At 43.9% G+C, this 12,654-nt stretch overlaps 1 protein-coding gene across 3 annotated transcripts in view; it reads right to left on the reverse strand.

Annotated features, from left to right (window-relative positions):
- The window catches only part of HEATR5A (HEAT repeat containing 5A), a 131,942-nt gene that overhangs the window by 48,917 nt on the left and 70,371 nt on the right, over window positions 1-12,654 (reverse strand). For 2 of the 3 annotated variants that reach the window (XM_073577810.1, XM_073577813.1), the window contains 2 exons: window positions 6,819-6,988; window positions 2,832-2,858 (listed from right to left, as the gene is read on the reverse strand). In XM_073577810.1, the coding sequence (XP_073433911.1) occupies window positions 2,832-2,858; window positions 6,819-6,988 (197 nt within the window). The remainder of the gene's footprint in view (window positions 1-2,831; window positions 2,859-6,818; window positions 6,989-12,654) is intronic. The other variant, XM_073577811.1, reaches the window with a different exon arrangement.

The raw sequence follows: 12,654 nt of genomic DNA on the forward strand, positions 1-12,654 counted from the left end.
CCTGGTGACAGATTCTTTTTAAGTTTTATTATAACACAAAGCTTCTTGCACTACCAAAGAGAGCTTACTGTACACTATGATTTATCTGAATTGAATGCATTTCAGGGGTTGTCCACTTTAAAAAGAAAAAAAGATGTTTAAAGAGCACCCAGAGATCCCCTAATGCTGCAGCTCTTTTCTGTTTTGTGCTGTGTTACTGCATTGTGGAGATATTCACATTTGTTGCTTTTGGAACTCAGTAGGTGAAATCTCTTCTTGCAGACCAACTGGGTGTTTCTTGAGCATTTTCTGTGGGAGTAAGCTTTCACACCTCCCTCCTAGACGCTGGTGATCACAGATCGGCTATTGATCTAGCGGTCTAAGACGCTGCCGATCGGTGATTGGCAGTGTCTAGGAGGGGTGAAAACGCATGCCCCAGAGAAGATTCTGAAGAAACACATAGTTGGTCTGCAAGAAGAAATTTCACATGCTGCAACTTTTGTTGCAAGAGCAACAAATGTGAATATCTCTGCAATGGAGCGACGCAACGCAAAACTGAAAAGAGGGGCGGAATCAGGGGAGTGATTTTTGTACGGTATTAAACTTTATTTTTTTAGTAAGTCATAGGTCCTCTTTAAATGTGTCCTAATGTAAATATATGTTCCTAATGCACAGGTAGAGGCGTTATGCTTCACTGGAGTCCCCGTTTCAGGGTCAGTCCTGGAAGCTCCATTTCTGGACACCATCACAGCAGTGTGCGGAAAGGGTCGCGGTGAGGGTACATTGCAATAGCAAGTCAGACCTTCTGTAGACCTATCCATCAAGGGTTCCAAAACTGTTTCCAGATGTTTAGTAAAATGCAAAATTTACAATTTAAAGTAAAACTATACACACAGGAAGAGAAATAAAAGATCACACCGCAACAACAAAAGTCAAGCAACAGGCGCTAAGAGCAAACCAGAAATGTTATATCACATGCACAAATGCAAGAGAAAGAAAGTTGCTTCCAGAACCATCAAGATTTGAATATGGCTCCGTTCTTGGTTCAATGAAGCATGATAAAGAAAGCTGGCAGGATGGGCAGAACACAGGTGATTTGTGGGGAAGACTCTGCTCCGCAGCATTTGGGCTGAATAAGCCAGTGTATGTTAAAAACAAAATTACGCAGCCAGGTTCTGACAACAGTCCATGAAACTATATTTTAGAAAATCTTTATGGAAGATATATTGTATTAATTAGGTATGAATCACATATTTTTGAGCAACCAGCTTTGTTATACCTTAAAGGGGAAATCTGCCTCAAAATGCATCCATCATAAGATCCACCCTCCTAAGCCATCTACTGTATATGGGCATGTAGGTCATGAAAAGTTGAATAAAATGACACTTTGATATCTACGATCCGATGTCTTATTGCTGAGAAATCCGTGTTTTTCTTAATATGTAAATGAGCTGTTAAGATCTACGGTCTGCACATAGATCTCCCTGAAAACCTGATTATTTGAAATGGATTTCTCTGGAATAAGACATTAGATCAGCGATATCATGGTATCATTTTATTCAGCTTCTTATGACCTACATGCCTATATAGCCAGATTAGGAGGGTTGATCATACAGACAGATTTCCTTTAAAAGGGGTTGTCCACAACTTAGACAATGTCTTCTTACATGAAACAGTGTCCCATGTAAAATAAGAACTTTATACTCACTTCCCATACTATAACTGTTCCAGCAGAGTCTGTACAGTGTTCACTGGCACTGGCGTGTCATTGTTAGGTCACATACGCGCTGGACAACCATCGTGTGAGGGCTGCGTATCCTTGGAGGCTGCTGACTGGCGGCAGCGCTTAAATGACATGACCTAACCACAACAAGTCAGAATCAGCAAAAACAGTGCAGCTATCGCTACAATAATGACTATTGGAAGAATGGGTTAAATTCTGCGTTGCTGGACCGAAGATGAATCCAAGGATCCAGGAGACTAAAATTCTGGTTTATTAATCTACAAGTTTTGAAGCATCAACACTTCTTCTGGGGAAACCATCAGCGATCTCTGGTTTGTCCTGAAGTAGTAACTGCTACTTCGAAATGTGTAGACAAATTAACCGGAATTTTAATGTGCTGGATTGCTGGATCCTTGGCTTCATTCATCTTCAATCCTTATGTCTGGCAGCGCAGAATTTAACCCATTCTTCCAACAATTACTGACCTTCCCTTAGTGGGTCTTACCCAAGCGGATCCATGTGCCATCTATGGTTGTACATAACCTGGAAAGATGAGCAGTTTTCCCTAATACTAGATTTCAATTTTAACTGGATAAGACCCTATTTGCACCATTGTTCTTCCGACCTTTACACATTATTGCCATCACTAGAATGAAGCCAGTCTCGAAGGAGAGTATAAGTTGCTTTTTTAATTATGTTAAAATAGTCACTATTCCAATTAAGAAAGAATTGTCCAAGTAGTGGATGACTCCTTCAAGAACAGCGATATATCAGAAGATCACCCATTTAATGGCCCAAAAAAAAAACCTGCCATTTACGGTAGTTATAAATCAGAAGGGCCATGATGCAAGGCAGGCGTCTGCGACCCCTTTAAGTTGCCACAATTGTTTCATCCTGACTAGTTACCGTTAAGGTGGATTTAAAAAGTAAGCAGAACAGAAGTGTTTCTTGGACTGTTATCCGATTTCCGCTGTCATAATAAAGAATCAACATTTGATTTCTAGAGGGCAATGATTCTAACACAATGAGCAGAAAATGTTTTGCGGTTGAAACTATACATGTATTTATAGAAGGAAAAAGAAAAATGCAAGAAGGCACAGCACAAAAATTGGGGAAGGAGGTGACATACCAACATAGAATTATCCAGCAAGACCTCCTGCAGGAGATAAAAAGTGACAGACGATTGAAGTACTAGAGGTTTGGTCTCATTCTGCTTCTTCGTCAGACAGTCTGCACGCTATATAACATCTAAAATTTCAGTTTTGTGACCTGCATAAAATTATTTTTTTTCTTAATTTTTACTTATATAGTTCATTAGTCTGTGTTCATTCACATAGGACTAGATAGGCACATATACTAAGTGAAAAATCAGTCTTATGGGAACAACCTTTCCCACCCAGTCTCTTTTGGTTGCTCCTAAACCCTGAACCCAAAATCCAATCAAATTAAAACTCTCTCATGAACCTAGTGCTGCTGGTACAGATTTGATATTTCAAAGACTAGCCTCCTTTGTGACACACATCTGCCATCCAGGACCTTACCGCCTGGTTTCTTAAAGGGCTCATTCAAACATCAGTGATTTTTGCTATTGGCAAAAAATTGACTGATTTTCATCAGTGTCCCATTTTTTTTCCACAGACTTGTGTTGAAGAGTTTGCTTTGCGATTCAGATCACAGACACAGATACTGTCTCAGTGTTTTGGTGCAGACTGGTTGGTCAACAAAAATACAGGACCATTTGAACAGCCCCAGTCCTATCTGTAAAAAAAAAAATTTGACCAGAATTTGAACGAGAAAAACTGATGTCTCAATGAGCCCTTAGGCCGCATTCACACATCCGTGAGAGTGTTACCTTCAGAGTGAACAGACCAATTTTTTGTCAGGTGTAATGCTTCCGCTTTTCTCTTTCCTTTAGTTTCACCTAAGCAGGTAGACTGAACTTTTTTTTTATCCATTGACTTTTAGTAATGAGTAAAGGATCAGTTAAAAAAAGATGACACATGGATTGAACACTAAAATACTTTCTTGTCCTCAATATGTCAACTATTTTATACAGATCCCCATAGACTTCAATAGCAGAGTCTGATGTACAAAACTGAAGATAATAGGACGTGCTCGGAGTCTCACCAGCCGGAGCCCAAAAGCAGTTTTTATAACGAATGTGTGTATGGAGCAATGAAACTACAGATCTGTGTGCAGTCTAAGAATAAAACAAACAGAACTAGGACGTGTCACACGGATTAAAATTAATGACTCACTCAACAAAAAACGTTATCTCCCAAACCTTATCTAAATAGGTATGTAATGTAGTGTAGTTGTATTAAAATACTTACCAACTGTAGTCTTCCCTGTTTACCAGCGACGCTCCGGTCCTCATTTGGGTCTTGTGAATGCTCCTCTCATTTGGTGGCTCACATGGGACTGTTGTGCTGGGCAGGGGCTATATCCTTCCATTCATTTTATGAGACTTAGAACGAGACTCTATAGACTTACATGGTGGAAGCAATTTCCGGTCCATACAAACCCATGTGATTCAGCGAGACAGAGATGAAATCACATGACGCGGAAGAGGACTGGAGCGGCGCTGGAAACTGGGGCAGACTGTGATCAGCAAGTATTTTAGTACATCTACACAACATTAGAGACAAGTTTAGGAGTATAAAATTGTTGTCAGGAGTACTTTTTTTTTTTTTTTTTTTTTAAAGCAGTTGTCTGACAACAAAAAGATCAGGGAGCATATTAAAGCTGCTGAACAAAGAAGACAAGAAGAAACAGGCTCTGCTGCTTCTAGAACATTCACCTAAGTGCTGGAATTACAGCAACACAGCTCAGTATGCTTTATAACATCCTCTACACTGACCCTACTTCTTTAGGGATAAGCTGTCCGCATTTGAAAATATACATTATGCTCTGATAAATACAAGACCTCCTCACTGAAGTTAACTGAGCCTGAAAAGTCAAAGCCTAAATTACATCCAAATTTCTATCTGCGATACAAGGGAATTTTTTGTTAGAAACATTAAGTGGAGAAAAGGACAAAAACAAACAAATACAATGGACAAGAAGCAGACAGCACTGGTGCGTATACATATAAATCAAACCTTATTTCAAATTCATATTTTGGGCTTCCCTTTTATTGTACATTTATATGAATGATTCCTTAATGCGAACCGGTCACCAGCCAAAACACTATTTACCTTCACACATAGTAGTAATACTAAGGTAAATAGAGTTTACATCCTACATATTCAGCTGCAAAGAGAAAATGAAGTTACCATATGTTGTCCCTGCAGCCACTCATTTCCAGTCATCGGGGTGGTGCAGGGGCTGTAACAGTCACCACTCACTGTACAAGAGGACTATGTAATCACACCCTGACCCACTGAATAACGTCCTGCGCTGCACTCACACGCGCATGCACTGCAGAACATAAAGTCAATCAAGAGAATAAGCCATTTTTAATGACTGTCTCCAGTTCCTTCATCAGTGTTTTTCCCATCGGAATAAAGTTCATGTATATAGAGAACATGTATCAGTACAATTATGAATAAAGTGCGCTATAAAAAAAACAAAATTCGCAAAACAGATATGTTAAAGGGGTTGTTCAGGAATTTAACACTGATGGCAGAATCCTTATGATACATCAATATCTGATTGGTGAGGATGAAACACCCGACACCCCCCACCAATCAGATGTTACCGGTGTCGGCAGTAGCTGGATGTGCCGAATTGTGAAACTGCACAGCAACTGTACATTGGCTGCGACTGAGTACTGCACATCTGCCCCCTATTGAGTCGAATAGGGGGTGCAAATGGGAGTACTCGGACGTGTTCTCTATACACATGACAGAGCTGTGCAGTAGGGGTGCTGGGGATTACACCACGACCAATCAGATATTGATGACAAATCCTAAGGTTAGGCCATCAGAGTAAAAGTCTTGGACAATCCCTTCTAAGTCCCAATAGTGGTTGGTGAAGGCATTCTATTAAGAAAATTGGCATGTCTCTCCAACACATTGTGTGTAACATGGGTCTCTGAGGGGGGGGCTCAGTCTGTGGTGTGCACCATGAAAAATTGTAAACGAAGAAAGACAAAGCCCAATGAACAACCGGTAAAGCGCAAGTCCTTTCTACATTGCATTAAACTCTACTGCATCTCTACTGCATCTGCAGCTATACAACTGGTGATCATCTCAAGTTGGCCTGTCACCCCACAAATAAGACATCGGGGAAGTGCAAGTGTTGGTCAGAGGTGTAACTGGCTTGGCCTCTTGGCAATAGTTGTAACAGTTGCTGAATTTGCTGGATAAAAAAGTAAAATAATGTAATCATTCTCATCCAGAACCACAATGAATGCCATCTACTACTTAGGTCGGTGCATTCTCCAGGACAAGACATTAATTTAAGAATTTAAAAAGGTTGTCGCACGTTGGTAAAATTTCTTAATCTACCTAGACTGTGTTTGGTGTTAGAAAGCTTATTATGACCCCCTTCTAACTAATGGATAGGATGTGAGAACGTCCATCAGGATGGCACAGAATGTCTCTTGGCTCCTTACACTTCTGTGCAGGCACAGATAAAGAAGGTACTGCTGATTTGATCTGCGCAGACTCTGAAGGAAAGTAACCATGTGGGAACAATCAATGACTATAACCATTTGGATTCCGATGAATCAAAAGAGTACTATGTCCAACGTTTACATCTTCTTTACATGGGGACTTGAAATGAAGACCTATGGTAAGACACCCCTTTTAAGCTTTACATTCACCTCACCACTCACCTGTCCTGCCGCAGCCCACCACCTGGTCCTCCCCTTCTTCCAGCCTCTCTTTGCTCCTCTTAAGAAGAAGAGAAGCCCCAGCCCAAAGTCAAGATAGCTGAAAAAGCCGCGCACTGGAAAGAAGAGGTTGGACAAGGTGGAGGACTGAATAATGGGCCGTGGACCTCTACAATTAAGCAAAACAGCAGTCGGTAGGCCACAGATTTTCTGAATGAATTGCAAACAATTTTGACTTAGGAGAATCTGAATTTCGTGTCATGGGAAGAAGAGGAGACAATATTGAAATGCAATCATACAAAATTGCTGAGAAAGCCTCATCCTTAAGGCCATACTTACACACAAAGTTGGAACCAAACTGGACAAGTTGACATGTTTAGGGGCAAACATGTGAAGCTGCTGCAAACACGAGATGCCCTGGGCCTGGACCAAGCAGTCCGGATTCTCCTGCATCACAGAGCAAGCTAGCAAGCAATGGTCCCTTTGTGTCGCCACCAATTCCCCACTGCCTACAAATTATAGAAAGTGTCACATTACTCATGGTCAAACAGAAATATTCACATAGAACAGTCAAACTTATTAACAATGTTAACTTCTTACAAGGTTAAATATGACAAGTTAAGGCGAAGGCAATATGCCAGGCCTCAAGAGGCGATTGCTCAAGTGCAGTTATCAAAAAAAGGTTGGCGGACAGAAATCGGACATGCCGGATCCTTCTCTCCCTTTCCCATCACCTGTTGGGGAAATGTTGGCAGGCTCCCATAAACATTACACCATAAACAGATCCTGCCAGTGTTGAGCTAGAGTGTATGGGGGCCTTAGGCGGCTCTTTTCTTTTGTCCAGATACTGCACATATACATTTTCCAATTCCCTGCTATGTATAGGACAAATCTTGCCACTAGCTTACTGCTGGCAATGTATAGAGAGCAGATGTCCATTACACAAGGGCAGGATGATTACCACATAAAACAGATAAATGGCTAGTCCAAATATATTTTACAGCCACTATCTACATAGTCCATTTTCACAGGTTCAAAAACGATTGATCAATTGTCTCATGGACCAGAATTGTTTGGAAGTAAAGGGGTCGAAAGTAAATTCTGTTAGCTGCTCATGGAAACTTTCAATACGCGCTCCAAAGAGGTGTCTATACATGTGAAGGGGGCCATGATTAAACTAAGGGAGAAAACCACCATGGTTACTTACCGGTAGCCGGTTTTTCCGGAACCCATGACAGCACCACATGAGAGAAGGATCCGCCCCGCCAGGACAGGAACCTACTGAAATATAAGGGGCGGCACCTCTCCCCCGCTTCAGTTGGATTACAGAGCATTGAGAGAACTTCCCGGTTAGTTACATGTTTTTCCAACACCACATCACACAAATACACCCGACTATTTTGCACACCCATACGGTGAAAAAAGGGGGGGGAATATACGGGTGCTGTCATGGGTTCCGGAAAAACCGGCTACCGGTAAGTAACCATGGTGGTTTTCCCTTCACCCATGACAGCACCACATGAGAGATTTTTGGAGACTTCGAAACACCTTAGGGAGGGACCACCGCTTGCAGCACCCTTCTACCAAAGGTCAAGTCAGCCGAGGAGGATAGATTTAATCTATAGTGCTTAAAAAAGGTTGAGGGTGAGGCCCAGGTAGCGGCCTTACAAATTTGCTCAATTGATACCTCTGCCTTTTCAGCCCAGGAGGTCGCCACGGCTCTGGTGGAATGAGCCTTGATGCCATCAGGAATCGGAACACCACTAGCTGAGTAGGCTACACTAATGACTTCCCTAATCCATCTGGCAATAGTCCCTTTCGATACTCCATAACCTTTCCTGGCACCCTGGAAGGCTACAAATAGGGACTGGGACCTCCTCCACTGGCTGGTTACTGATATATACTCTAAGAGGGCTCTTTTCACATCTAGATTATGGAATTTCTCCTCTCCTGGGTTTTTCGGATTTTCACAGAAGGAGGGGAGGACGATTTCCTGGCTACGGTGAAAATCCGACACCACTTTCGGTAAATAAGCAGGGTCTGTTTTTAGGACAATTCTGTCCTGGTATACCTGGGTATACGGTGGACTAACTGATAGGGCCTGCAGGTCACTTACCCTACGTGCCGATGTAAGGGCCACTAGAATAATGTTTTTTAGGGTAAGATATTTCACTGATAGTTGTTGTACTGGTTCAAATGGTTCCTTTGTGAGAGCTTCTAACACAAGGTTTAAATCCCAGGGAGCCATTTTTTGCGATGGGACTGGTCTAGACCTGTGGCAGGATTTAATAAACCTAGCTATCCATCTGTTTGCCGCTATGTTACAATTATATAGAGCGCCTAGCGCTGAAACTTGTACTTTGAGTGTATTTACCGCTAGGCCTAGCTGTAGACCTGCCTGTAAGAACTCTAAGATAGTCTTGATCGGGGGTTCTTGGTCTAATGGTTTCCCCAGAAACTGCAGAAACTTATTCCATATTCTACCGTATATATTAGTTGTTACTGGCTTCCTACTTTTCATCAGTGTAGCCACCAACCCAGGGGAGAATCCTCTATTACTTAAAAGTGACCTTTCAAATTCCACGCCGTCAGATGGAACCCCTTGACTTGCGTGTGGAATACCGGACCCTGAGCTAGCAGGTCTGGAATCTCTGGCAGTACCCACGGATCTGAGAGGGACATTATCTGTAGTAGTGAGAACCATGGCCTTTTTGGCCAGAACGGGGCTATTAAGATCACTCTGGCCTGATCTTCCCTTATCTTTTTCACTACTACTGGAATTAGAGCTACCGGAGGAAAGGCATAACTTAGCTTGAAATCCCACGGAATTTGCAAAGCGTCCACTGCCCATGGCTCTTCCTTTGGGTTCAGTGAACAGAATCTCTTTACCTGCCTGTTGCTTCTGTTGGCAAAGAGGTCTATTATTGGCTCTCCCCAAAGATGTACTATCTTTTGGAACACTACCCGATTCAGGGTCCATTCCCCCTGTTTTAGTGTGTTGCGGCTTAGGAAATCGGCTTGTGTGTTTTCTACCCCTCTGATGTGTAGGGCTGATAGGGAGTGTAGGTGTCTCTCTGCCCTGTGAAAGATCTCGTTGGTTTCGAGCATTATGGAGAGTGACCTTGTCCCTCCCTGGTGGTTGATGTAGGCTACTGTTGTGCTGTTGTCCGACATAATCCGGACATTGCGGCCTTCTAGAGTGGGCATGAATATCCTTAGGGCTCTGTTTACTGCCCGTAGCTCTCTTAGGTTGGAGGATGCGTTTTGCTCTAGGTGTCCCCAGGGTCCCTGGGCTACCTGTCCCCTTAGGTGCGCTCCCCACCCCGAGGAGCTTGCGTCTGTCATTATCACGTCGGACACTGGCCTCTGCCACGATGTCCCTGTTAGTAGGTTTGCTCTGTCTAGCCACCATCTGAGAGAGCCTTTGGTTTTTACGGAAAGTTCCAGCCTTCCTTCTAAACAGCCTTTTAGCGACTTCTGTGCTGATAGGACCTCTGCTTGTAGTTGACGGGTATGAAATTGTGCCCATCTGACCGCTGGGATACAGGCTGTCAGAGTGCCTAACAAGGACATTGCCCCTCTCAGGGTCGTGTGAGGTTGATCTATTGTTGCCAAGATCATATCCCTTACCTTTTCCACCTTGGCGTCTGGTAAGAGACAAATTTGTTGATTTGAGTCCAAGATGAAACCTAAGAACATTTGCCTTTGTAAGGGTTGTAGCCTTGACTTCTTGACATTCACCATCCAGCCGAGATTCCGTAGGGTATCTATCACCCTTTCTACTTGCTCTGTGCAGTGACGTTCTGAGTTGCCCACAATTAGAAAATCGTCTAGGTAGGGTATTATAATTGTGTTGTGGATGCAGAGGAATGCTGTCATCTCTGCAACTACTTTTGTAAACACCCTCGGTGCTATGGATATGCCGAATGGAAGGGCTCTGAACTGAAAATATTTGAGGTTGCCCCGAATGTAGAGCGCTACCCTTAAGTATTTTTGGTATTCTGAATGGATCGGGATGTGGTAGTAAGCATCCTTTAGATCGACTACCGCCATGAAGCAGTTGTGGTGTAACAGCCTTATAGCTGAAGTCACTGACTCCATTTTGAAGGTTTGGTTCTGTATCCAACGGTTGAGGCCTCTCAGGTTTATAATCGTCCTGAACGAATGATCCGGTTTTTTTATTAGAAAGAGGGGCGAGTAGAAACCCCTTCTTTCCTGTCCTCTTGGGACCTCGATCAGGACATGTTTGTCCAGCAGGCTTAGGATCTCTGCCTCTAAGGCCAACTGTTCTTCTACCCCTCTCCTGACGGGGGTCACCACAAATGATGCTCTTGGCTGTTGAAAAAAGGGGAATTTTAAACCTTCCTTTATGATGTTTAAAATCCAAGTATTGGAAGATATATTTTCCCAGGCCTGACCAAACAGCATCAGTCTCCCCCCTACGGGGATGCCGGAGTCATTGAGGGGACTTTTTTGCGGATGAAGCGGCTCCCCCGAACATGAATCCAGACTCTTTCTTCCTCTTGTCTTCCCATCTTTTCCGATCTCCCGGAGGCTGGCCTCTATTGAATTTCCCCCTCCGAAAGGGCGGTCTTCTTTGATCTCCCTGAAACCTGGGGAAGCCCTTCTTCTTATCACCCGCTTTTTCTAGGATTTCGTCCAGATTTTTTCCAAAGAGAAATTGTCCATCACATGGAAGGGAGCATAATTTGGCTTTTGATTGTAGATCTCCCGGACACCCTTTAAGCCATAATGCACGCCTTGCAGCATTTGATAGTCCCGCTGCTCTCGCCGTCAACCTCATGGAATCGGCCGAGGTGTCGGCTAAAAAGGCGGCTGCTCCGTGTAGCAGATACATGTCTCCTAAAATTTTCTCCCTAGACATCTTGGAAGCAATTTTTTCTTCTAGCTGCTGTAGCCAGATCATTAAAGACCGGGCTGTACAGGTACCGGCTATCGCAGGTTTTAGTCCCCCCGCTGTTGCTTCCCAAGCATGCCTTAGGTAGGAGTCTGCTTTCTTATCTAGTGGATCTCTTAGTACTCCTGAGTCTTCTAGGGGCAGGGCCGACCTTTTGGATGACCTGGATACCGCCGCATCGATTTTTGGGACCTTGTCCCATATTTCCGTATCCTTAGGGTCAAAGGGATATCTCCTTTTTGAGGAGGAAGGAAGGCTACCTGATTTTTCAGGCTTCTTCCACTCCCTTTCGATGAGCGCCTGGACTTTTTCATTAACTGGAAAGGTGCGTTTCTTCCTTTCCTGTAACCCACCAAACATTACATCTTCTAGGGATTTGGTCGCTTTTTCCTCCTGAAGGCCCATAGTTGACCTAATGGCTTTAAGGAGACTATCAGTATCCTCAACCGGAAAACACGGTCTGCCCCCTGTGTCACTATCCGAGGAGGAAGAGGACATGCGCTCAGCCTGATATTCGGACGAGGAGGAGTCTGATGAAGAACTTGGGGAGTTTCTTCTACTTTTTTTCTTTTTCTTTAATAATAATTTAAGTGAACCTTCCACCTCTGATTTTATGACAGATCTGAGGTGAGTTGCTAGGCTCGGCACTTCCTCCGCCACTGTTTGCTGTATACAGCTAGCGCAAAGGTTTTTTTGCCAATCTTTCGCTAGGGGGTTCTGGCATATCGCACACTCCCTATTATTTCTTTTGCTCCCTGCTTTTTTGCCTTTCACCTAAGGAAGCAAATAACACACAAAAAGGACCCTATTAATAATGGTCTAACATTCACGAAGATCCACTCACCACCCACAAAATCGGGTACCGGGCTGGAAGGCTGCGCTGGAGCATGTGGTCTGTGTTCTCTCGATCTCGAGGAATCATTTGATCTGTGGCTCGGACGGCTGCTGCTCTTACCGCTCGAACGGCTACCGTGCTTCCGTGCCGAGGTCTGCGACGGGGGTAGAGACAGTGGGGACGGTGAGCGTTCCTGCTGTGACCCCATTGTAACAGCCCGGCCGTTCTGCTCCTTGCCTCCTTTAAATAGGCCCTGGTAAGCGACCCTTTTGACCCTCCCCCCTGCGACCGCCGGCCATTCTTCTTTCTTTTTTTTTTTTCCTTCTTCTTTTGTGGCCGGCGCCGCACTAGGCGCCATGTCCGTCGCGTCCGTGACGTCAGCCGGCGCATACCCAAGCTGCACCGCGCCGCTGACGTCAGGC

Source organism: Dendrobates tinctorius, unplaced genomic scaffold (assembly GCF_039654945.1).
Source record: "Dendrobates tinctorius isolate UK_male_01 unplaced genomic scaffold, ASM3965494v1 ptg000057l, whole genome shotgun sequence".
NCBI classification, from domain to species: domain Eukaryota; kingdom Metazoa; phylum Chordata; class Amphibia; order Anura; family Dendrobatidae; genus Dendrobates; species Dendrobates tinctorius.